General features: G+C 59.6%; 1 protein-coding gene across 1 annotated transcript in view; it reads right to left on the bottom strand.

Annotated features, from left to right (window-relative positions):
• Window positions 1–1,714: 1,714 nt before the first annotated feature.
• Window positions 1,715–25,423, bottom strand: part of RAPGEF1 (Rap guanine nucleotide exchange factor 1) — a gene marked incomplete at both ends in the record, with an annotated part of 125,295 nt that continues 101,586 nt past the window's right edge. Inside the window, 16 exons of the mRNA XM_080708867.1 lie at window positions 1,715–1,865; window positions 2,089–2,217; window positions 3,549–3,646; window positions 4,134–4,235; window positions 4,313–4,391; window positions 5,746–5,840; window positions 5,924–6,008; window positions 6,470–6,655; window positions 7,403–7,630; window positions 8,161–8,264; window positions 8,490–8,626; window positions 10,258–10,333; window positions 12,289–12,400; window positions 16,063–16,148; window positions 17,437–17,529; window positions 18,646–18,903. Coding sequence (XP_080564993.1) covers window positions 1,715–1,865; window positions 2,089–2,217; window positions 3,549–3,646; window positions 4,134–4,235; window positions 4,313–4,391; window positions 5,746–5,840; window positions 5,924–6,008; window positions 6,470–6,655; window positions 7,403–7,630; window positions 8,161–8,264; window positions 8,490–8,626; window positions 10,258–10,333; window positions 12,289–12,400; window positions 16,063–16,148; window positions 17,437–17,529; window positions 18,646–18,903 — 2,019 coding nt within the window. The remainder of the gene's footprint in view (window positions 1,866–2,088; window positions 2,218–3,548; window positions 3,647–4,133; window positions 4,236–4,312; window positions 4,392–5,745; window positions 5,841–5,923; window positions 6,009–6,469; window positions 6,656–7,402; window positions 7,631–8,160; window positions 8,265–8,489; window positions 8,627–10,257; window positions 10,334–12,288; window positions 12,401–16,062; window positions 16,149–17,436; window positions 17,530–18,645; window positions 18,904–25,423) is intronic.

Below are 25,423 nucleotides of genomic sequence, written 5' to 3'. Positions count from 1 at the left end.
CAGGTGATTCGCACAACCTCCCCAGTCCCCCAGGAAACAGATGACTTGCAGCCAGGCCCAGCCCTGAGCACCTGGGCTTGGCCACAGCCGAGGCGGGAGGGCAGCCTGCCGGCCAATAAGTTAAACACAGCAACCCGGTAGTCCTCATGCAGGGCGCCGGGGACACTGCCCCTTCCTCTTCTTGGGCACGGGGGCTCCCAGGGAGCGCAGGGGAGGGCCTGGGCAGTCTGGGGCCAGGCACCGGGTCTGCACTGAGTTGAGGAAGGGGGCTCCCAGTCCCAGCTGCCCAGCTCACACCTGGGGCCAAGCGGACAGGCCCGACCATGGACGTGATTCTGCTTGTGCCAGGTCTGAGTGGCAACGCAACACTGGCGCTGCTCTGTGCCTGGAGGGATGGCCCTCGGGGCGGCAGAGTGTGGGGAGAATTGTAGGCCGCCCCCACAGCAGCACTCCCCAGCCGGCGGGGGACGGGACGCCAGAGGCAGAGATTGAAATGAAGGACTTACAAAAGCGGAGCAAACCCAAACCCAACCCCACCACAATACTGTTAAACCCGACTCCACACGCACTCCTTAAATAAGAAAGTGACGCCCGCCAGAGGGGAGCCTAAGTGACATTTCACATGTCTCTCCCTTATTTACATGACAAATAAAACACAAGAGAAAAAACCCAAACACAATCCACATCTCCTCCATCAAAGCTGCGTAAAGCCCCTGAAGGACTCGAGGGGCAGGGCGGGCAGGACTCGCCCGTGGGGTGGACAGCCGCGGCCCCTCCTGTGCCGTCCGCTCCGGGCTGAGGAAGCAGTGTCTGGTGTCCGCCTGGCCAAGTCCCACCAGGAGACATGAGCCCTCGTCTAGGCAAACAGGGCTGGAGGCGCGGGCAGGGGTGGCAGCACCCGCCCAGGAGCCGCACGCCTCCCCGGATTGTCAACCTCGCAGCTGCTGAGTGGCTCACAGCAGGGCCAGCTGCCCCAGGAGGCCTCGCAGCCAGTCCCCACCCTGCACCTGAGGGGCCTGTCCTTGGGGGTTGCTGGAGGGCAGGTGTGAGGAACCTGGTCACCTGGGGAGGGCCGCAGGAAGCCGGAAGGGCAAGAGGGGCGGGAGCTGGCGGTAAGGCACACAGCAAGTGTGGGGCGCGGCTCCTCCCTCGCCAGGCAGCTCAGGCCTCAGCTCTGCTCAGCACTGCTCCTGCCTTCCTCCTGCCCTCTTCCCACAGCGGGGGCAACGTGGGTGGGTCTGGGGGTCTGCAGCGGGGAGCCCAAGGGCAACAGGGCGGCAGGAATGCCGGCACCAGCTCCAGGTCGTGCCTTCTGGGCCACGTTTGAACCCAGGACCTGGTCCTCCATGTTGAATCCCAGGGAATGGGAAGTCAAAGGCCTGCCCAGACACCCTGCCTGCCCCAGCTGTCCTGGAGGGCAGCCACAGGCCTTGCCCCCACTCGCCTGCCACTGGAGGGTCAGGGACTCTGGCCTGGGGCGGCCAAGGCCCCACGCCTGCCTCTGTGCTGCTCCCAGGCCGGGAGGGAGAGGAGAGAAGGGAGGGATGGTGGAGGTGAAAGCAGAAAACCAAAGCAAACCGGGAGCCACGTGGAGTCCTCCACCTGCCGCGGTGCAGCAGGGACACTGAGGCCGCCGGCAGGCCCCAGGTCCTCTCTGGGCTCGAGCCCTGTGGGCCTCTTCAGTGTTCTCCGCGCACACAGCACTGCTCTGCTCCTAGGTCTTCTCCTCCCGGTCTGTTTTCCTCCGGGTTATGTTCCGGGGCTTAATTTTCAAAGAGAGTTCCCAGAGGGCCTCCTCGGCCAGGTGGTCACTGAAGTCGTTGAAAAAGTTGATAATGTCGTCGTTCCTCCGGATGTCATAGTGCCTGCAGAGGGAGGGAGGCAGTCAGGAGCTGCAGGGAGGCTGAGCAGCCGGGAGCCGCCTCCTCTCCAGGGCGCTCAGAGCGAAGCCCTGCTCCCTCTGCCTGGTGCTGCAGCTGGACCCCGGACGCTGCGCGGTGGCCACCCTGGCTGCTGTCTGTCCCGGTCTGCGGGAGAGCCCTGGGGTGGGAGAGCCACGTCTCTCCAACGGAGGCCCCTGGTACTCACGCCTGCTGGAAGCACCGCATGCTGTCCAGGAGGTTGAACTGCTGCCACCGCTTGGAGAAGTTCACCTTCCCGTCGATGTAGTCGGGGTTTCCCAGGTGGACAAAGGTCAGGTCCTGCAGAATCAGGCCCCTGGGAGGAGGGCGAAGGAGCCCAGTCACTGTACTGGAGGCCAGCCCCGAAGGCAGCCGGTTTGCTGCGAGGCGGCTGCTCCTCCAGGACCAGCCAGCAGGAGACGAGTGGCTCCTGCCTGGGCCAAGCAGCGCCCTGCCCGGAGCGCTAAGGCCCGGCCCCAGAACTCAGGACCCGTGACCACCTGTGTCCTTCAGGAGCCGGCCAGGCGCCAGAGAGCCCGCGACACTGCCTGCCTCTGCCCGAGGGCACGTCAGTGACGCAGAGACGTGGGCTGCTAACGCAAAGTTATTCAATGGATTGTAAAGCAAAACAGAATCAAAACTGGGTGGGAGCTGGACATGGGGCGCATGCTTGTAATCTGAATACTTGGGAGGCTGAGGCAGGGGAATTGCAGGTTCGCAGCCAGCCTCAGCTGCTTAGTGAGGCCCTCTGCAATTTAGTGAGACCCTGCTTCAAAATAAAGAATAAAAAATATAGGGCTGGGTGTAGCTCAGAGGTCGATTTCCCCTGGGTTCAATCTCAGGCACCACAAAACAACTGGGTATAAGACCATCTGTTAAAAGGTGTGAGGTGTGGTGACCTAAGAGGAGTGAGGTGGAGCCAGGTGTGGCGGTGCATGTTTGGAATTCCAGCATTGGGGAGGCTGCGCCTGGAGGATCAAGGTTCGCGGACAGCCTCGGCTACTTAGTGAGGGCCTCTGTAACTAAATAAAGAATAAAAAAATAGGGCAGGGGGTGTAGCTCAAAGGTCAAATGCCCCTGGGTTCCATCCCCAGACCTGCAAAAAAAAAAAGAGGCGCAAGGTGAGGTGGCCTCTCGCTCCTCAATGTGAGTGTCCACGCGGGACGATGAGGCAGCTCCTCTGTCCGGGGAGCCCGGCCAGGCGCAGGGCAGCGTGCCTGAGGCGGGGCCAGGCGAGGCGAGGCGGGGCCAGGAGAGGCCTGCGTGTCTTGGGTGCAGGCGCTTAGCCCCGGCCACCCCTGGGTTCCCAATGTCAACTCATCAGGTTCTGATGAGTCCTGCCACGAAGAGACCTGTTCAGCTTTGATTCCCCAGATCCCCCTTTTTGCAGTGCTGGTTGTGGAACCCGGGGGCATTCCACCTCCAAGCTACACCCTGTGCTGTGGGGAGAAGCGTCTGCACAGCCAGGGGCTGGGCTGGAGATGAGAAAGGGACAGTGCGCTTTTCGCCTGACCCGGCCCTTCTTTTGCAACTGTGACTCGGGAGGCAGCTCTGCTTTTAATGTTCGTGGTAAAACACACGGATAAATGAAGGCACCGGAAGCCTTCAAGGAGAACTTCTGAGCCCGAGAATGAGGCCAGCACTCACAGGTAGGGGATGCACGGGGGCTCCACCTCGGCCAGCGCGGCCCGGTAGGCGCGGAAGGAGGACGAGCTGTCGATGAGCGTGCAGTACTCGGCCAGGCCCTGCAGGCGAGAGGCAGGTCACGGAGCGCGGCAAAGGAACGTGGCGCCATACGCAGGAGGGGCCGGCGGACCCGGCTCTCACCTGGCCATACGCAGGGGGCCTCTTGGGGGGAAATGCCCTTGGGGTGGTGTGAGTGGGAGGACCCCACTCACGCTGGCTCAACCCCTCACCCTTTCCCTTTAGCACCAGACACCCTGCAGAAACCCACCGCCAAGCCTCCCACTCGGCCCGCCCCAAGCCCAGCAGCCCTGTGATGGAGGCTGAAGGAGGCAGCCGGGAAGCTGCGGCTCAAGGCCGGCTCACGGCAGCAACAGCCAGAACCAAACACGAAGCCCTCAGGCCCAAGGCCTAAGACCAGAGACAGGAAACGGCGAGGGCAGCTGTCCCGGCCACGCGCAGGTCGGTGCAGAGCAGACCAGGCTTCAGTTTCCACTCCGGGTCCCGGCCGGCTCGCAGGCCGGCCCAGATGGCTTCCCACTCACACACCTCGGAGGTCTGCTTCTGCCACTCCAGCCTGCGGATGGGCGCCGAGTCCAGCGCCGAGAGGATGGCCAGGTAGGAGTTGAAGTTGTTAAGCTTCCGCAGGTGCTGCAGAGAGGGGCCTGTGAGGCGGGCGGGGGAGCAGCGGGCCTGCCCAGCGGGGCGCGGGCCGGGCACCCCGTTACCTTCATGATCTTGATGAACTTCAGGAGCAGCCGCTCCCTGTCCTGGGCCTTCTCCTGCAGCATGATGATGGACCGGACCCTGCGGAGCGGAGCCGCGGCGTGAGCCCGGCACGGACCTGGCCTCTGCTCTCAGGGTGCAGGGGCAGAGGAGAGGCACCCAGTGGTGCAGAGGAAGCTGGACAACTCTCCTGGAGAGTGCCGACCCGGAGCCCCCTGGGGCAGGGAGAAGCCTCAGGACGGGCTCAGGGCGACCAGCAACCCGAGTGGAAGGAAGGCCGCCTTTGTAGCACAGGGGAAGAACCTTTCAGAACCGCAGCAGCAGCCAGAGCTGAAACCACAGCTCAGCCTCGTCCAGGATTCAGGCCCTGCCTCCCATGGCTCAGAGGGCCCACCACCAGGGGCAACCTAGGGGCTGTAGCTCAGAGGGGCCCCGTGCCTCCTCCCCACCAGGCGCCCTGGTGAGCGCTGAGTCTTCTGCCCCCAACCAGGCACCCGTGTGCAGGTTCTTCTGTGTGTGGTACCGGGGCTGCTGGGCCGCTACTGCTGAGCACTAGCTGTGAGTGAAGAGCGTGTCTGGGCCAGGCGGAAGAGCAGGCAGAGCGCCCGGCGGGATCTGCCTCCAATAAGCAATCGCTGGGACGGCGCGTTTAAAGGCAGCCAGGCTGGCGGGGCTCAGCCGCGAGCGCTTGCCTTGTGCGCACGGTGCCTGGGCTCCAGCCCCAGAAACGCGCGCGCGCGCGCGCACACACACACACACACACCCACCATCAGCCACTTCCCTGCAGGCCACCATGGGCGTGTGCGTGGGCCTGGCTGTAGCAGGAGGCAGCACCTGCTCCTCAGCTCCAACAGCTCCTCTGGGCCCAAGGGCTATGGGCACTTTCTTGTGAACTCTGAGGCATTCTGTCTTTGTGCTACACCCCCAGCCCTATTTTTTATTTCAAAACAAGGTTTTGCTGGTTGCTGAGGCTGGCTGCAAACTTGCAATCCTCCTGTCTCAGCCTCCCAAGTACTGGGATTACAAGTGTGCACCGCCACGCCTGGGTCCCAAGAACTGGGATTAGAGCCACGCGCCACTGTGCCCAGCTAGCTATGAGTGCTTCTGAATCACTTCTCAAAGAACCAAGAGTTCTGGGTATGAACACTGTGGGCTTCATTTTCCGTTCAGAACCGAAGGCCAACCAAAACATGAGCAGACACTGTGCTCTGCTCACGGATCTCCTCAGGGGAGCACCAGCCTGGAGCTGAAGGCCGCGCAGCAGGGAGACTGTCAACAGGGGACAGGCAAAGTGGCCCCGCGGCAGGGAGGCCCCTCGGCGGCCCTCCAGGCTCTCCCTGCTGCCCACGGGCCCTCGGAGCGTGGAGGGGTGAAGAGGCCGCCCCTGCTACACCAGCTCCAGAGGAAAGCGGCTCCACGGCGGTGCCGCACTCACCAGTAGGACATGTTGTTGAAATGCTCCGTGAACTGGGTCAGGTTGGGGCTCTTCTCCTCATTCTGCTCTTTCGCCCAAAGCAGAACCTCAGGAATCTACAGAAGGAACAGACAGTGCTGGAGCCCTGCCCTCCCCCGTGACCAGCCAGCCGCAGCCCGCGCCAGGCCTCGGCACGCACCTCTATTTTATAGAAGAGCTCGGCATCCAGCAGTGTCAGCTGCTCAGCTATCTCGTGGCTGTGAAAGTCGTGCAAGGTCCCCGGCCTGCAGGCAGAGGCAGGGCGCGGGGTCAGGGCGGGCGCCGCGCAGGCACCACGCCGCAGGCCTGAGCCCGCTCTGCGGCAGGACGGCACTGGTGCTTCTGGCTGCAGGGCTCTCCTTGGATGCCTGCGGCCTCCAGAGTTACACTGAGCTTCCCTGGGGGCTCAGACAGTCCAGGGGCTCAAGGACCCACTCAAAACAGAGCAGAAGAGGTGGTGCCAGGTGAATGGAGACTGAGGGCTCTGCCGCTCGCCTGGGGCCGCTTGGGCACGGCCACCACCGTGCCATGCGTCGAGCTCAGCCCCACCCAGAGAAGAGGCTCAGCCGTGCCCAGGGCCTGGGCAACCAGGACTGGGACTGGCGAGGGATGGATGGATGGAGGGAGGGAGGCAGGGAGGCCGAGGAAAGTGAAGGAGAGGCGGTCACCGGGCAGCTGCGCGGTGGCGGGTGGGGAGGAGCCTCACCTGGCTGCGACGCCCCTGGCTGCCAGTGGCTGGTCGCAGTTGGCGCACCTGAGCAGCCTCTTCTGATCCACCTTGTCTAGGATGTTCTTCCGGAGCACGCGGGCCAGGCTGAGCTCGCCGCTGCACACCAGGCGGAAGACCAGCTCCATCAGCAGCTTCAGGATCTCCTCCGTCAGCTCCACCAGGCTGCAGGGCCAGGGCCAGGGTGAGGGCAGGGACTCACGAGCCACCCGACGACACCGAGGGCGCACGGCAGAGCATGGAGAGGGAAAGACTGCTGCGCGGCCGCCTACATGCTCTGTGGCTCTGTGAGCAGCCGCCCTGACAAGACCGCCCGCCATTACTTGGGATACGCTCACTGGTGCTGGCCAGCGCTGGGGACTCTGGAGACTGGGTCATGGACTGCAACTCCACACCGGCCCTGCTGCGAAGGAGCTCCTGGCCTCAGCTGGGAAGAGAGTTGCCAAGCAGGCGGCCAGACCCCTGGGCCAGAAGATGCCCCTGCCCCACCAGCAAGCCCCCGCCCCTCAGGCGGGGCCCTCCGCAGCTGTGCAGCTACTGTCTGAGGCCCTCTCCTTGGCAGGTCAGCGTGGGAAGCTAGACTTGGTCTGTCTTGCTCCCAGCTCAGCACACCCTGGGAGGAACCTGCCCGAGGTGTACTTGATAAACATGGAGCTAGCAAGGGCGGTGCCCCAGATTCCTGCTGCTCTCAGTGGAAGCTGAGGGGTGGGGAAGGCTGCCTCCTCCATCCCCAGCCTGCAGTCAGCCAGGACGGACCCTGTGGGGAAAACCAGGGTGAATGCCTCACTCTGCTCTGCGGGGGCTCGCGTTCCCTGAGGGCCAGGACAGAGCTGGCGCGGCCAGCCCAGTGTGGCGGCTTTGCAGCAGCCGGGGCCTCGCCAGCCTCCTCCAGCGCCGGAGCGAAGCACTCACCAGAGCTCGTCCACCACCCGCACCAGCACGAAGAATGTGTTCTTGCTGACGCGCTTCTTGAACTGGTCGGCGAAGGGAGAGAACTTCTCGTACGTGGAGCGTGGGTTAAGGAAACAGCCACGGCAAGATGGCAGCGTGCAAAGCCGGAGCTGAGCCAGGCCACGCAGCCCAAGGCTGTGCCCAACCGCTGTCCTCTCGTCTGCAGGCCCGTCCCCGCGCCCCTCAGGCCTGGCTGGTGGGTAGGAAATGGGGCTCCCAAGCACACGCCCTCAAAACCACGTTCCCACAAGGCGCACAGACCTGCGGGTCTTCCTCCAGTCTCCCCACAAGCTTCTGCTCTGAGACACCCCAGGAAGCTCTCGCCTAGGAAACACTGGCCAGTCCCCTCCCCAGGGCAGCTTCCGCCACACCTGCCTCTTAGCATTGACCCGTCGTGGTCCCCACAAGTCCCCAAAGCTGTGCTGGCTCTACCCTGCCTGATCCTGGTGATGGGCCACTGGGCCCAGCAATGCTGGCTGGCAGCTGGGCCCAGGCATTGTGCCCTTCGAGGAGGACCTGAGGCTGCTGGTCGGCCACGCTGGCAGTGACTGCAGGTCACCGGGCCTCAGCTTCATGGGTTACAGTGTAGGAAGTGCTCCAACAGCAGCCTGTATGGCACGGCAATTGCCTGCGCGTTAGACAGTCTCTGAGCTGTGTGCGACCACACGTGCAGATGCACAAGGCGGCCACTGGGCCTCTGACAGTGTGCGCCTGCCTACTGTGGGCCAGGCTGCAGGCAGGCGCTCAGGTAACAGACATAGGCTGGAGGGAACCCCACACCCCACAAGTGGGAAATGTCACATCTGCTGACAGGCCAGAGGACCTAAGGGTGAGGGCGGAGGGAGGGAGCCTGGAAGGGGCCATGATGTTGGACTGAAGGAAGCAGGGCGGAGAGCTGGAGGGCTCAGCCTCGCTGCCCAGCAGGTGGCAGGGCCAGGCAGGCTAGGCCAGCTAGCGCTCAAGGTGCTGGGGTCTCTGTGTCCCCGCTCGCCCTCTGAGAGGGCGCCGAGGGCGGCTAGAGCCTGGGCCCCAGATGCCTGGTCCCCACCTCCGTGGCACCGTGGGTCTGGGTGGGCCTGGTGGGGCGGAGGGAAGGATATCGGTACTGCAGTTTCTTGATGAGCTCCTCAGGGCTGATGAAGGTCCTGTAGGTGGTCAGGAAGGCTTCGCAGTACAGCACCAGGTCTGCGGGGCAAGGGAAGGGAAGGCTTGGTCAGGGCGCAGGCGGGGGTCGGGGCGCCTGGGAACAGGCATCTGGCTGCATCCAGAGAAAGCTGCGGCGCCCTGTCCATCTCTACAGGGGAGGGCGGGCCACTGCTGACGGGTGGAGGCCAGGTGGTCCCCGTGGGGAGAGAACCCCGATTCTTAGTGACGTCCGCCTCGCCTGCTCTGGGGTGTGCTGCCCCTGCATCACCAGAGGGTCCATGTGTCCCAAGGCTCAGTGACTCAAAGGGTCTTAACCATCACGGGCAGAGAAAATAACGAGTTCAAATTGGTCTGTAGAATCCCGAATCTAAATCAGAGGCGGTCCTTTTAGACAGCAGGGTCCAGTGACTAAATGCCATGGGGAAACCCCACAGAGTCCTGAGCAGAGGCTGGAGAGCGCGGCCTGGCGGGTGCTAGAATGCACAGTGGGCACGCTGGCAACCAGAGGGCAAGGCCAACTCCACAGGGCTGGGCCAGCACCTGGCAGGCCCCACCTCCACTGGCCTTTTCTTCTATAGGAGCTGGTGCCAGCAGGGACTCCAGCTCTTCAGCATCACAATGGTCCTGTTAGCTGTCTGACTCACGCCCCCCAGCCATGCTATTTCTAACGTTAAAGGGAAAGAGCAGGCAATTTCTGAGCCCCACCGTGGGCGGGCGTCTGTGGCACCATGGGAACTCTGCTTTCTGCGCATAGACTGGCTTCCCACCGTCTCTCCCATGTCCCTGCACTTGCTGGGGCCGAATCCCAAGGGCCCCACTAGGCACCGACGCGTGGCACCTGCTCCATCATCTGGAGCTAACTGAGGAAAGCCACCGCCTGCTCCTGTCCTGGGGCTTTGCACCCGGCACCAGCCCAGGACCCAGCCCACCCGGCTCAGTGCCACGTTTGGGCCTTGCTCGGAGCGGCTGAGCAAGGAAGCGAGATGGGCAACACATACCAGTGCCTGCTCTGGAAGACCCGACCCAAGGCCACACGTCACGCAGGGAGGACCACTGCCAGGAGCCACGGCGGCCTCTCGCAGGGTGTGGCCCCGCCTGCTGGGGAGCACCGGGCCACGCTCAGCACACGCACCGTGCCCTTCCACAGCAGAGCACTGTCACAAGCACCCGAGAGCCAAGGAACATGCCCAGGCCACCAGACAGGGTGGTGGGGCTCGCGGCAGGCTGCCGTGGTAAATAGTTCTTTTGCTATTCCCGGCAGTGGGAAGTGGGCTGCTGAGGGGCAGGCCTGGAGCGCACAGTGGCCGGGGCAGGGACGGACCTGTCGACACAGCTGGCCCCACGTGTCTGGCCGTCACTGGTGCTGCAGCTGCAGAAGCTCTGCCGCCTGCCACAGGCGCCTCGCCTTTACAGTGCAGCCCAGGGCCTCTGCCGCAAGGGCACCCAGCCCTGGTTCCGCAGGGCCCAAACGCCCCCACCAACAGAACCGGCAGAAGCTCCAGCTGCAGTGGTCTCCCCGGCGGGTCCGGCTGGCACAGACTAGGAGGTCTTGGAACAGCTGGCTGCGCCCGGAAGGATGGCGCTCACCCTCAGGGCCTGGCTGGGACCCGCGTGGCAGACCCGCTGCACTCAGTAGTGGTTGGCAGATGATGGCCACGGAGCAGGCGTACCTTTCCTGTCTGTCTCGGTGGCGTGGACCAGTAAGATGTCTCCCGAGCCTCCGCGCACATCTGGCCCGTCGTCGTCCTGGAGTGGGAGAGTAGAGAGCAGGGGCAGGGTGGGGACACATCGCGCTGCAAGGGCCGGCCTCACTCAGCTCTTGCCAGCCGGCGGCACAGGGGCAGGCCCACAGCAGATGGCACGGACCAAGCTGGCCTGGGAGCAGGGTGCCCTGGGGCTGCCCAGACGCCTCCACATCAAGGCACGTTACAGCTCTTTCTCCAGGACACACTGAGACCAGGGGACATCCAGCCACTCAAAACCCGGATGAAGCCCAGGGCAGTCTACCTCCAGGCTACACCCCTATTTTTGATTCTTTATTTTGAAATAGGGTCTCACTGAGTTATGGAGGGCCTAAGTAACTGAGGCTGGCTACAAACCTGTGATCCTCCTGTCTCAGTCTTTCAAGTACCGGTAGCTTGCACCACCACGCCCGGCTCTAAGCCCTGTTAGATGCAGGGGTCAAAGGTGAGGTGGGAGCCGTCACACTCGGAACAGTGTGGGCCCACAGGGAGGCGGGCAGCCCCATAGCCCTGGAAGCCTGTGGAAGCAGCGGGACTACGTTCAAGCATGCTCTTGTTCCCAAAACTACAGCGACCTGCCCTACTCCAAGGCCATTCCCTGGGTGGAAGTGGCGGTAACTGCAGTGAGGGACCTTTGCTAGAGGAGAGAGAAGCATCACAAAGATGCCCTGGGCATTTGAGCTATGTGGCCGCCAGGCCCGCCCGCCCGCCAGGAAGGGGCCAAGGCTTGCTTCCACGTGGGCCAGCAAGAAGCCGCCTGGCCCAGAGCCCAGGAGAACCGCAGGGCCAGGCGGGAAAGCCAGGCCCAGCCCTGCTGCCTCCAGAGCTCCGCAGCCCTGAAGGAGTCGGAGCCAATACCCGTGCCCCCTGCTGCCACACACCCATGACACCTGCTCCTGCGGGCTTTGGTGTTTTTACCTCAACTCCAGTCATGACAGCGCTCTGGGCCTCATGCTGGGGGTGGGGGCACCTACCCCATGCCCTGACTTACTGGAGAAGTTGAGCTGCTCTCTGCAGAGCGGCCCAGCTGCGCAGGAGCCTGGCAGCGCACCCACACCTCCTGGGCTGCTCCCTGCCTTGGCAAGAGCGCGGGGCCAGGGTCTGCCTCCTTGTCCTGCGTGGGGCGTCAAGCTGGAGCGCAGACAGACAAAGGTCGCCGGCTTCACTGGCCAGGACTTTTCTTTTCTGTGGCACTGGGGATTGAACCCTGGGGCATTTTACCTCTGAGCTACACCTCTAGCCCTACTTTTATTTTGAAACAGGGTCTTGCTAGTTTCATGAGTCTCGCTACTTGCTGAGGCTGTCTGTGAACCTGCGATCCTCCTGTCTCAGCCTCCCAAGTACTGGGATTACAAGCGCCTTGTCCAGCGTCATCATACCCGGCTGGACAAGGCTCCTTAGGAAACTGGGCCTCCACGCATCCAGAACTGCACAGTAGAAGGGCAGGGCCCTCGTGGCCGGCACCCTCTCCTGCCGTGGCAGGGCTGGGGTGGCTCTTGCAGCGGACTCTGCACACAAGGCACAGTTTGGAGCAGCCCCGTGTCTGGCGTGAGGCCTCTGTTTTAGTTTTACAATGCTCGAGTCACACCTGGGTCTTCCCACGCTAGTGCTTTACCACGGAGCCCATCTCAGCCTGGGGTTTTTCTTAGGGTTTTCTTAGCGAACACCTCTCAGGCAGTGGCTGCGGTGGGGCCATGTTAGCACAAAGGCCTCACGCGGCCCCTGCACAGCGCAGCCCTCTCCAGGGCTCAGGGAGGCTCCATAACACCCGAGACCTCTCTCTAGAAGCAGCAAGACAGCACAGCTCCTTCTGGAACCCGCCCCTGCTGGAGCTTGAGAACCCCGCATCTGCTCCCTGGCTCAGGTCCTTCCGCTGGAGAGCTCAAGGCCATGTCTGCCGCAGGCCTTCCCTCTCGTACTTTGTGGGCTGGACTGCAAAGTCCAGGCTGGAGCCCTCACCTCTTGCTTGAGCGTCAGCCTGGCCATGATTTCGTTGTGGTCAATGAGTGACAGCTCGTCCACTTCCTCTTCTGACGGAGCCGACTCTAGAGCGTCTGGTGAGTTTGGGGCCCTGGAGAGAGAAATGTTTGGTGCTGCGAGCGTCAGACAGGCCTCGGACTTCCTCAGGGCTACATGGAGCTGGAGCAGAGCAGCGTGGGACCCGGACTGAGCTCTTGGCTCTGCCGCTGGCTCACCAGCCCCGGCCTCCGGACGCTCCCATCCTCTCCAGGCACCTCCTGTGTAAGCGGAGGCTTATGCTGGAGGTAAACAGCTCGCCTGTCAGTGATGGCCATGGCCACTATACGCTGCCAGTGGAGAGTGGGACCGCAGAGGGGCCTCGGGCTGCAGAGGAGGCCGCCCCGTTCCACGCCGCTCTCCAAGGATTCTTGGTGATGCAACGCGGTCGGGCCCTTTGCCCAGCAATAAGAAAAGTGGTGACCCAGCAGACATGGCTGCTGTGTCCAGGGTTCAGTCTAGCAGGAGACAGACTTCGGCACCTGTGGCCGAGCAGCTCAGTGAGAGGGCAGGACAGGGGGTGTGAGCATGGGCAGGGGACTGTCCCTGGAAGGCCCCAGGGGGCAGAGATGCTGAGACCTGAAGCACTGGGAAGGGCTGGTGAGGCTGGGGAAGGGAGGGCCACCCCAGCAGGGCGGCGCGACCAGTAAGAAGGAAAGCTGGTCTGCCACAGCCGGCTCCCCAGCGCTTTCTCCCTCATCCCCACGTCAGCCTCGAGGTCACAGGTCATTTTTTTTTTTTTTTTTTTTTGTACTGGAGATTGAATCTAGAGGCATTCTACTTCCAAGCTACATCTCCAGTTCTATTTAATTTTTTTGGTACCGGGGGTTATACTCAGAGGCATTCTACCTCTAAGTTAGACCTCTGGCCCGATTTCATTTATTTGGAAACAGGGTCTTATTAGGTCACCGAAAGCCTTGCTAGGTTTCTGAGGCTGGCTTTGAACCTCCTGTCTTGACCTTCCAAGTACTAGGGTTACGGGCATGTGCCATCATGGCCGGCCAAAGGTCACAGCTTTAGCCCCAAGTATCTGAAGCAGAAGAGTATGTGCCTTCAGAGAGAGAGAGAGAGCGCAAGGGGTCAGGCTGGGGAAGAACCACTCCGCTGCCTGCCTTGCCAAGGGCCCGGCCATGACCGGCCTCTGAGGAGGGAGCACGGCATCTCGGCGACTGCTCTGGCTCAGGGTGCTCACCTCTCTGCTCCTGCACGAGGGCCCTCTAAACTCTGAAAGTGACACTCTGGGGTTCAATGAAGCGGTGACAGGACCCACAAGCTGCTTCTGATGGGCACATGCAGACCTTGGCGCTAAGCATTCCACTGGAGAACCCACCGTTCCTCCCTCAGCTGGGGGAGCCTCGGCTTGGCAGGACAATTAGCAGACAATGTGGACAGCACCCAAGAGGCAGGGGGCCCCTTCCACAGGCCTGATGGAATGCTGGAACGCCTGTGTCTTTTTCTTTCTCTTGCTATTTTTTATTTTTTGGTACTGGAGATTGCACCCAAGGGCCTTCTATCTCTGAGGCACACCCCCTGACTTTTACATTTTTTATTTGAAGCAGGGCTTGTTAAGCTGCCGAGGCTGGTCTTGAACCTGGGATCCTCTATCTCAGCCTGCCAAGTGCTGAGACGACAGGCAGGCGTGTGTCCCATGCTGGGATCCTCGTGCTCTTTCTTTATTTCTTCTGCACCCACTCGTGCTGGGGCCCAACACTGACTAACGGGCACTGCCGTGCTTTGCTGGGATCACCCAGGACGACGCAGGTGGCCTCTCCCTGGGTGAGGAGGGAGGAAAAGCCTGGCCAGTGGGCGTCTCACCTGCAGCTCCTTCACACACCTCAGCACGTGCCGGGAACGCTTGTTGCCCTCCCTACCTCGCTGCCTTGGTGCTTGCTAACACTGAACACTACAAGCTGGGCGTGGCAGGCACGCTAGTCATCCCAGCACTCGGGAGGCTGAGACCAGAGGATCGCGGTTCGCGGCCAGCCTCAGCTACTTAGTGAGGCCCTCCGCAACTCAGTGAGACCCTGCTTCAAAATAAAGAATAAGCCGGGTGTGGTGGCGCACGCTTGTAATCCCCGCGCTTGGGAGGCAGAGACAGGAGGATCACGCTGGTTCGGAGCCAGCCTCACTGGCTTAAGAAGACCCTGTTTCCAGTGTCTCTTATTTTTTTTTTTTTAAATAGGTCTGGGAGTGTAGCCCGGAGGTAGAAGGGCTTCCAGGAACCCCAGTACCACCAAAAAAAAAAAAAAAAAAAAAGAATAAAAAATAGGGCTGGGCCGGGTGTGGTGGCACACACTTGTAATCCCCACACTTGGGAGGCTGAGACAGAAGGATCGCACGGGTTCGAAGCCAGCCTCAGCTACTCAGTGAGGCTCTCAGCAACTCAGTCAGACCCTGTTTTCAAATAAAATATAAAATAGGGCTGGGAGTGTACCCCGGAGGTAGAAAGCCTCTGTGTTCCACCCCAGTACCACACACACACACACACACACAAAATAGGGCTGGGGGTGTAACTTGAAGGTAGAATGTTCCTGGGTTCCATCGCCAGTATGGAAGAAAAAATCGTTCTAGAGCGCAAAGGGACATAACAACTAAATGCACTACATGACTCGATGGATCTTAGGTTTGTAGAAAGTTAAGGTACTCCGGACATTTCTAGGGGACAGAGGAAGTGGAACACAGTCTGCCTATAAGACGACACGACTACTAACTACTAATTTCCTGAGGTGTGACAATGATATTGTAGTCGGGATTTTTTATTTTTTATATTTATTTATTTATTTATTTATTTATTTATTTATTTTTGGTGGTACTGGGGTTCCTGGAAGCCCTTCTACCTCCGGGCTACACTCCCAGATCTATTTTATACTTTTTTATTTGGAAACAGGGTCTCCTAAGCCAGCGCGCGCGGCTGGCTTCGAACCTGCGCGATCCTCCTGTCTCTGCCCCCAAGCGCGGGGATTACAAGCGTGCGCCACCACGCCCGGCGGGATTTTTTATTTTTTAGGAGAGGCATGCTGGTGTATTTGGAGGCCAAGAGTCACATCTATAACTTACTTTTAAAATGGCTTAGCAATACAATACACACGCACACACACCTAGCAACATCCACAATAAGTCTGGGTGGCAAGGGTGTGACGGGGCTTTCACACTCCCAGTGGTGCCTCCGCTTGGAAGAGTCCAGGAAGGTTAGCCCGAGATTGGAAAAGACAAGACTAAAAAGGGAGCAATTTGAGCCGGGCATGGTGGCGCACCTTCGTAATCCCAGCATTCAGAGGCTGAGACCGGAGGATCCCGGTTCGCTGACAGCCTCAGCTACTTAGTGAGGCCCTCTGCAACTCAGTGAGACTTGGTTTCAAAATAAATAATAAAAAATAGGGCAGGGAGTGTAGCTTGGAGGTAGAATGCCCCTGGGTTCCATCACCAGACCCGCAAAAAAAAAAAAAAAAAAAAAAAAAAGGAGCAATTTGGAGGTGGGCGGTGGACTTTGTGTTAGGACCTTTGGAGGGTGGGGCACTGATGAATTTTCTATTGTCTTGCAGTTTCCTCTACAGCACGTATTATTTGAGAATCAGAAAAAGAAATAATCTTGACAAGAACCGCATGCAGGCCTGGCAGGCTGGCTGGCGCGGATGGCGCAGGAGGCCACTCCGAGTGGACGCGCCGCTCCATCATCCTGCACGGGGCGGACTGGGCTTCTCCCCGCTCCCTGCCTACCTCTCGCCGCCATCTCTGCTGTCCTTCCCGGGTGCACCGCCCCCCGCTGACGGATCCCTGGGCGCATCTTTCCCAGCTGGCAGTTCCTGTGAAGAGAAGAGAGTGTTGGGTTCTGGACAGGTGGCTTTGGAGTGCAAAGGGCTCAGGAGCTCCCGAGGTGGGGACACGTCAGGCCTGAGTACGTTCAGCAGAGGTGCCGGTCTGTAACACGGTCAGCTGCCAGCCTAGATGAAGCGCCTCTGGGGGAGGACTGCTGCAGCGATCCTCAAGGCTTGGCCAGGCGCCAGGAGCTCTGCACCTCTCCTCTATCAGATAATGACCCTCCGGCCTCGGGAGATCGAGGCCAGGGTCCAGGGCCTGCCTGCACCATGCAGCTTGTGAATGGCAGAGCTGCCCACCTCCATAGCCTGTGCCCTTAGCCACCGGGCTGCGCGTGGCAAAACTTCACTCATTTAGAGAGGGTCTCAGGGCCATACTGCTCAACCATGACGGCCTGAAGGCTCAGCTGCTCCAGCGGGTGGTGTGAACCGCCACAGACTTGCTGTTGCCTCCTGACAACGCAGCTGTCCAAGGCCCAGGGCCGCCACACATAAATACGGGGGTATCACCAGGAGAGTAAAGGAAGTGAGCCCTGTGGGTGGCCGTGGGAGGCCACTGTGCAACTGAGCTGGATGCCAAGGGCAGAGGTCATCAGAGCAGACAGGCGGGTGGGGACAGCTCAGCCCCACAGACAGCAAATCCCCACGGTTCCCCAACTAGCTGGTGCCTGCAGTGGGGCCTGCCGTGGGACATCTCAGCCCCCAGGCCCCACCCGGATGCAGTGACATCCTCTTTGGGGAGGGCTGCCCGTCCTCCCTGGAAGGACGTGTTGTGCTCAGGCTCAGAGGAAGTGGCCCCTGAAGCTTCTGAATCTGTTCATAGCTCTATGAAGCCAAGCTTGGAAAGCTGACTGCCCAACAGAACCACTGCCTCAGCGAGGGCCGCTGGCGGGCTGCACTAGGGAGGGAGGTGCTGCCAGACCCACCTTAGAGCAGCAGGGATGGGGCATGCTGGAGGGGGTGGAGAGGGGCTCCACGCCAGGAGGGAGGGAGGGAACCCCACAGCAAGCCCCGGAGAGGTGGCCGGCGCACCCCGGGCTGCTCCTCGAGGTTTCTACTAGTTGCCCCTGGCCAGGCCTGAAAAGCACCGCCGCTAAAGCAGGAGTGAGGGCAGCCCTCCACCTGGAAGCCATGTCCTCGCGCAGGACCTCGCTGGCTCTGGGCGGGCCTGCATGGCTCAGCCAAACACAAGCAGGTGCTGGGGAGGCGGCTGGGCCAGCAGGAGCCCAGCCCGCAGGCCAGGCCACATGCACGAGGCTGAGCCGAGCTTACTTACTCCTCGAGAGGGAGCCAGCTCCTCGCTGCTCTGGCCAGAGGAATACAGACTGACGTATTCACCCTCGCCAGCGTCCTCGCTGGCCTTTTCACTCTGGGGGAGACAGGACAGAGGAGAGACAATGGGCCGGCCCTGCGGCCAGTCCTTGGGGCGGTGAGGGCAGCCAGCCGGGCTGGCCGGGACCAGAAGGCTCCTCTACAAGAAAAGGCCTGGGGGCTTGTGTTCCACTTCCTCAGGGCCAGGGGACAAAGCTGCTTTTGCCAACTCTTGTCTCAGGGATAGTGGGGCCCAAGAGGGATTCCTGCTGGATCTTCTCCAAAGGCGTCGAGGGCCATTTTGCAAACTGTCCCATGAAAGCAGCCTGACTGTGGCGGGGACTGCCAGGTCCCTATTGTGGTGGGAAGAAGCGACACATGCAGACACCTGTTGGCATCCTCTGCCCTCCACCTCAGGGTGAGGTAGCTCCTCCCAGCGCTCCTGAAGCACCAGAGGCCGCCGCATAGGAGAGGAAACCAGGCCTCTCTCCTGGGCACACACGGGGCAGAGCAGGCAGCCCTCTCACGTTTCCAAAGGGGGGTTGTGACTCTCTCTACAAACTGCCAAGTGGAAAACTAGAAGTCTTTTCCTTTTCTTTCTCTTTCATTCTCTGATTCTCTCTTTTGTACTGGGGCACTCCACCTCTGAGTTACACCTCCGGCCCATTTTACTTTTTATTTTGAAACAGGGTCTCACTAAGTCACCGAGGGCCTTGCTAAGTTGCTGAGACTGCCTCAAACCTACAACCCTGCTGTCTCAGCTTCCCCGGGAAGTACTGGGATTGCAGGTGAGCACCACCATACCTGGCCCAGAAGCACTTTCTATCTCATCCTTATTCCAACATACTGTCTCTAAATGGCACTCATCCATTTGTGGAAAAGGGGTATCTAGTGTGCTGGGAACTGTGCACAACACATTCAGTGTCTGCTCTGGGGAGGTGGGCTGCTATCACACCTGCGTATCTGCTATCTGCGTATCCTGCTATCTGTATCTGCGTATCCTGCTATCACACCTGTGGCCCTCCGTAGCTGTCAGTGCGGTCCTGCTGCAAACGGACCATGCCAGCAATAGACTCGATCGCTGGTGTGAGAAGACAAGGTCCCTCGTGGTGAGCAGGACCCTGCTCTGTAAACCAGGCAGCCCTGCGTGCAGATGTGCGTGCGGAGTTCTCACCGAGTCAGTGAAAGAGGTTTCAGAAGGAAGGCAGACAGGGCTCCTGTGAAAGCTGCTCTCCTGAGAGGATGAGAGAGGCCCGTCCACGGTGCTGGGAGGCGGGCTGGCCACGGAGGGCACCGCTAAGTCCGAGCTCTGAGACGGGTGGACAGGTGGGAAATGTGGAGAGGAAGAGGAGGTAGGCGGAAGGAAAGGCTGGACGGAAGCGTGGTGGTGAGGCACGAAGTCCTGGGAGCAGGACCTAAACACAGATTTGTACTACAGGATCAGTGCGGAAGACGAACACATGAGGATATGGGAGGAAACAGACAAGAGAAAACGCAATTAGATTGGCTGGCCGGGTGCTGATGGGCTGTCCTCACCCATCTAACTAACCAATGAGGGACCACTGGTCCTGCCAAAGGAAGCCCTGCGCGCCCTCGCCCAGCACTGGCTCCGAGAGAGGCCCTGAGACTGGAGACCGACCAGCTCCTACCGCAGGCTCCCGATGCCCCGGTCAGAGCAGGTCCTACTCGCCATGAGGCTGCTAACGGGCTGTCTAGTGAAATCAAACTCAGCCACCCAGCTATCTGTCCTCTCAGGGATGTCAGGGTAATTAGATGCAGCGGTCATGTTTATTCACGAGGACCCTTTGGATGAGTCTCCTTAGTTTATCCCTTAAAAGACACATGTTGCCACCTTTTAAATACTGCAGTGTATCTCAAACCCTTTGGAAAAGGACAGAGCTTTAAATATGGCTAGGATTATGCTATCAAAATGCTAAGCGTTTCTGTGAGTTCACTTCCTTTCCTACTGAATCTTTTTCCTTTTCCCTACATTTTTGTTCATTTTAAAACAAATTTAGGCACATGCTTGTAATTCTAGCATTCAGGAGGCTGAAACAGGATGATCATGGTTCGTGGACAGCCTCAGCTACTTAGTGAGGTCCTCTGCAACTCAGTGAGACCCTGTTTCAAAAAATAAAGACTAAGCCGGGCGTGGGCGTGCACGCTTGTAATCCCCACGCTTGGGAGGATCGCACAGGTTCGAAGCCAGCCCCAGCTACTTAGTGAGGCTCTCAGCAACTCAGTCAGACCCTGTTTCCAAATAAAATATAAAATAGGTCTGGGAGTGTAGCCCGGAGGTAGAAAGCCCCTGGGTTCTACCCCTAGTACCACAAATAAATAAACAAATAAATAAATAAACAAACAGACAGACTAAAACACAGGGCTGGGGGTATAGCTCAGAGGGAGAATGCCCCTGGGTTCCATCCCCAGTACTGCAAAAACAAACAAACAAAAAACAACCAAACAAAAACCTCAGTGATCTTATACCACGTCTCCTGGCACCCTGAAAGCAAAACTCCCCTCAATCTTCCTCAGATAAAAGCCTGTACTAGCCTGAGAAGTGCCCTGAGAGCCCTGGCCCTCTCAGGTCTGATGAGCATGCCCCGCTGGGCTCTGACCAGGCTGAGGCTGGGTAGCTGCGTGAGAAGGGACCACGCCGGAAGTCCCCGCTGGGCTCACGTGCACACCACTCAAGTGTTCACACGCGCCACTGCCAGAGCCATGGAGAGGAGGGAAAGGAGCAGCGCAGTCCCCACGCTTCTTGAGCGTGTGCACAGCCCTGCACAGCTGCCTTTAACCGGGACAGTGCTGCTGCAAGTCCGGGAGGAGGCCGTCCCTGCCGTCTGCCTCAGAGCCCTGGCCAGCTTAAAGCCTTCTCTCCTCCCTTGAGGGCCAGGGGCTGCTGGTTTGTCTGAGACACATGTCGCCTGCCCCAGGCACCTACTACGCTGACTCATTTTACTTCCCCATCTAACTCAGAAGGTCGACTCCTGGCCGCGGTCAGAGGAATCAGTGGACGTGCCGCACCAAGTAACACTCAACAGACGCCTGTGACCAGCGACGCCTGCCCACGCCCTTTCACCCAGAGAAGCTGCGGAGTGGAGGCCCCGGCCCGACACCCCGGCCAGCGGCTCTCACCCACCCGGAGACACCGGCATATCCCGCACTCCCTCAAACCCTTCCGCAGCTGCCAAGGATGGTGCTGCAGGCCTGGGCACTCTCTGGGCCCCTGGAGGATGCCCACCTCTGTAGCAAGGTCCTCTCACAAGTAGCCGGGGGTCAGTGGATTCTCAGTCTGCCAGCCAGTTGCGCCCATGCCCAGGCGCTGCACAAGTCAGCCACTCACGAGCGGGGCACAGATCCACATCCCTGCTGCCTCTAGCGTCAGAGTCAGCTTCAAGGCCCACTCTTGGGGGAACTCCCGCAGCATCGGAGCCGACGCACAGACACAGGGCGCCGTGTGATCCAGCTGGGCAGGTAGCTTCCTAGTCAACCGTGTGGCGTGTTCAACAGGCTTGGCTGGACGTGTTTCGGGGTAGACTTCCACACTTGGGGGAGCTGCTGAATGCAGGTTCTCAAGTCCGACACAGGCTCGGTCCCTGTTAGCTCCCTACGTGCGACCTATGCTCCTCTTCAAAGGGCGCGAGAACGACGCCCTCTGGCAGTCTGCGGCCATTCAGAGAAAATGTCTGGAGTGCGCAGCCTCCATCGCCACCAGCTGTCCGTGCCTGCCCTCTAAAACATGCATGTCGGGACTGTAAATAGCAGGGCCAAGGCACCACAGGGCCCGATACATATTCGCTTGATGGGCAATTAGGACCGGATTGTTATTAACGCACCTGCCCGCTGCCCGGCCCACAGCAGCGTCTCAGCTGCGAGTGTAGTCGAGAGACTTCACCTGCTGCCCTGGCTTGGGGTCTGCACCGCAGACTGGGAAGGGCCAAGGGGCCTGCCTGTCCCCGTCCTGTCTCTCCTTCCCTGGCTCTGGTATTCCAGCTATGTGGTCACGCTGGGACAAAAGCCAAGCTTGAAAAGTACCTTCCTGTGGTAGGAGATGCCAGGGACAGATCTCTAATCACCACACAGCATCTGGGCCCGCTACAGCCCGAGATGCTTGGCTGGGGCGGGGCTCGGGATGGCACCCTTCCCAGCAAGTCCTGCTTCAGCTGGTTCCAGGAGACACTTGTGGTCCCTGTGGAGCATGTGCACCCCCAGGGCAGGGAGGGCAGGAGGCCACTCGGCAGCCATGGTCTATTTTGGGACCTGGCTGTGCCCCGGCTGTGCTTCTGACAAGCTGCTGCTCTGCCTGCTGCAGGAACTTTTATTTATAGTCAGGGCGAGACTGTTTGGCTTGAAGATTCTAGAACACAAAGGGCTCTTGTCTGATACCTGCAAACTTCTGCAGGAGATCTGGGGGTGCCAGAGTAAGTAAGCAGACAGGAGAGGCGTGTCTGGCCTCCACTGTCAGCCCTGGCCACATAGCCAAATGCCAGCAAGAACCACTGAAGACTAGGACAGCTGCCCTCACTGGGCACTTCTGGGCAGGCAGAAGGACCTTGCAGGATCATCTCATCTCATGCGGGAGTGCCGCTGCAGTCCGTGTGACCATGCAGGCAGCAGCACAGAGCTGGTAAGAGGTGGTGCGGGGCTGACCTGTGTCACACAGGGTGCTCACTTTCTGAAACACTGAGGTCTGTTCTAGGCACACAACAGGCCCCCCGTGGTCCCACAGCGCGGCAGGGTCCCCCGTCACTCAGATCTCCTTTTGCGGTGCTGGGCCTGTGAGAGGCAGAGCCGGCCCTGCCACACAGGCCGAGGATGAGGAGAGCAGTTCTGTGACCGAGCATTCCAGGACTGGAAGCAGCAACCTGAGATTAGACTCAAAAAGATGGCAAAGGCCAGTGGGCAGGCGTTCATGTAGCCTGGGGCCCGTCAGTAAAGGCGAACACCCCCAAGCTGCCAGGCACCAGCTGCGGTGACAATTCCTCTCCATGTCGGCAGGCCTGAGCCCTGACGGGGAGGGCCCTGATGGCTTGGCACAGGGCAGGAGCTTCTCAGCGTCACTCCGCTGACTTCCTCTGACGTCAGCGAGACCTGGGTGCTGGAGGAGAGCTTGTGCATCAGCAGCGGGGCTGGCGCAGGTGCTCGGGCTGAAGGCGGCCTTCCGCGCGGGAGCTCCCAGCCAGGGACGGAAAACGAGGGTGCAGTGTGAAGGGACTCGCTGCCCGGGTGTGTCGGGGATGGTCGTTGGGCATCCTCCCGGCTCAGGAGAGGCGGGGACATCCGTGTTTCTGGATGCATGTAACGCAACATGAGCTTTTGGAGAGCTGCTTTTCAGGCTTTCATTTTTAATCCCGCGTTTGTGAGAAAACACTCATGGAAACTGCCTTCCAGGGCGCCAAGGCTTCCTCCTCTGCGGAGAATGGTGGGACCGTGCTCGGCTGGCCCTGGGCTCAGCGCAGACTGCCTTCAGCAGGGGTTGGCAATGGCACACGTGGGGCCCAATTAATTTGTTTCAAAGAAGCCAAGCTTTTCAAGGACGTCCAGCAGCCCGCACGCTGGTCTGAGCTGGTTCTTATGGAGATGGGACGCACGCCCTCCCAGGACACCAGCAAGGGTCCTAGATAATCTCCTCCTTACTCTTGTGGCAAACTGCAGGGCAGACCTCTTCCTTCTCTCTTCTTCCTGGTCAGTTAGCTCTGTCATGAAAGCCGTCCTTTGGGTCTACCTTGGGCCCAGAGGAACTCCCTCTTCTGATGCCCTTGTGCTAATTTCTAACAACTACATTTTATGTAATAACCAAAGAGTTCCAGAGCCAACGGGTAGATTCTGAGCCAATACCACATGCACGTGGGCCTGACACCTGCCCCCTGCTGTTATCTTTGCTCCTGGCAAGGAGAGGCACTTGTGAGACCAGTGAGGACACTGACCTTATCAAGAAAGATGGCATTCGCATCATGTGAGGCCCAAAAATATCCTCTCCCTGTTGGAACAAACTTTTTAGTGGTTTTTTTCCTTCTGCCATTTTAGGGATGGAACTGGGGTTTCATGCATACTAGGAAAAGTGTTCTATTACTGAGCTGCATCAGCAGGCCTAAGGTAGTGTTTGTTTAAAAAAAAAGCCACGTAACCATCCTTGGACAGAGAATGTAAAAGAACAGTGGTGCTTTGCTTGGGAGAAGTTTGGGGGCAAGAGGTGTGAGCGTGAAAACGGACTGCGTCCCTTGCCAATTGCACACGCCTGCGACATCACAGGCCTTCCCGAGAGCACCGTGCTCCGCCCACGGCCTCCTCTCCAAACCTGCCGCCCTGGAGGAGGCTCTGCATACGCCACACGCAGACCTGAATCTGTCTCTAGAGCAGCAGCAGCTCTCTACAGACAGATCCAGTACAGATTAAAAAAGGCTTCAAACTTGGGCTCACAGTCTACCAGAACTATTTTTATGCTGCCTGGATTTTGGCAGGTTGACGGGGCTCTAACTCACTTATTCTTAGAACTCTATTCAGGGCTATTCTGCACGTAGCGCCGCCTCGGCGAGGGAGGGCCAGCACACGCCCTGCGTCTACACAACTGGCTCCTTTGATCAAGCATTTATTTGGCAGCTAAGCAGCTGGTAAATGGCAACCCAACACGGTGGTGGTTCAGAGGAATTGGGTTCTAACGTCTGCTCTAGTTCAGAACTACAAGTAATGGCTCAGCCTCCCGACTCGGGCTGCTCCCTCTCTAGAAACATTGTTCACAGAGTTGGAAGGAAGGCCCTGGACAGAGAGGAACAACATGGAAGGGAAGGCAACACAGGCCGAGTGTGGAGCGGAGCCCTGAGGGCTCACGCCACCATGACCTTCCTGAGAAAGGTGACCTTTGCTACCTGACCAGCTGACTGTGCTGGCTGCTCAGAAACACACCTGTTTTCTGGTGTGTTTCCGGCACAGGGACGTGGGTGCTACAGCCACGTCCCTGTGCCTGAGGCTGGTCCCAGACCCCTGACCTATCAAATGCTGGGTCAGGGCCGGGCATGGTGGCTCACGCTTATAATCCCCGCGCTTGGGAGGCTGAGACAGGAGGATTGCACAGGTTCGAAGCCAGCCTCAGCTACTTAGTGAGGCTCTCAGCAACTTAGCGAGACCCTGTTTTCAAATAAAGTATAAAAAAAGATCTAGGAGGATAACCTGGAGGTAGAAAAGCCCCTGGGTTCCACCCCTAGTACCACACACACACACAAAATAAATAAAAAATAAATAAAAGAGCTGGGTCAGGCTAACAACAGCAAGTCTAGAAACAAGGGGCACGGCTGAGCCAGAGCTGCTGCTTGCAAAGGCCCCAACCGAGGACTGTGAGGTCTGTCCTGTGGCCAGGCTCTGGCTGCTGGCTGCTCCTGGCTCGAGCTGGGCTTTGTACAAATGTGGCCCCACATTCTCCCGAGGTTGTGGAAATGGGGAGGGGTGCCAGTCTGCAAGGAGTCCTTCCACAGGGTGTGTCAGGTGTGGAGAGGGTGGAATCTGGACCACACACTTCAGAGGCCATGCTCATCCAAAGTGCCTGAACTTTTCGGGAACACTGCAGAGGCCAAAGGGCACTTCAAGGACAGACTTGCAGTCAGCAGGTAGACGGAGCCAGCCAGGCCTAGAGGACCACGCCAGTGCTGGCTCTGGGTGCCGCGGGGCAGGTGGCACTTTAGTCAGTCAAGGTGGAAGGCCAGTAAGGAGGCCTCAGTGGCCACTGGGACAGGATGCTAGGAGAGCAGGGCCGGGGCCAAAGTGGTAGAAGCTGCGACCTGCCCGAGGTGTGCGGTGTGGGCATCGGTGGAACTGGGGTCTGTGTGGACGTGAGTCCAGTATACACGGTGACACTTCTGTTGCCTGCTTGGGACAGCGGAAACACCCACGAGACAGCAGTTTTGGGGAGAAGAGGTGGTCTGAACAGACAAGAGTCAGTGAAGTGGGCATGGTGA

This window comes from Muscardinus avellanarius (assembly GCF_963383645.1).
Source record: "Muscardinus avellanarius genome assembly, chromosome: 13".
Taxonomy (NCBI): Eukaryota; Metazoa; Chordata; class Mammalia; order Rodentia; family Gliridae; genus Muscardinus; species Muscardinus avellanarius.
The sequence above is the reverse complement of the archived record's forward strand: the minus strand, read 5'-3'. Positions and strand labels throughout refer to the sequence as shown.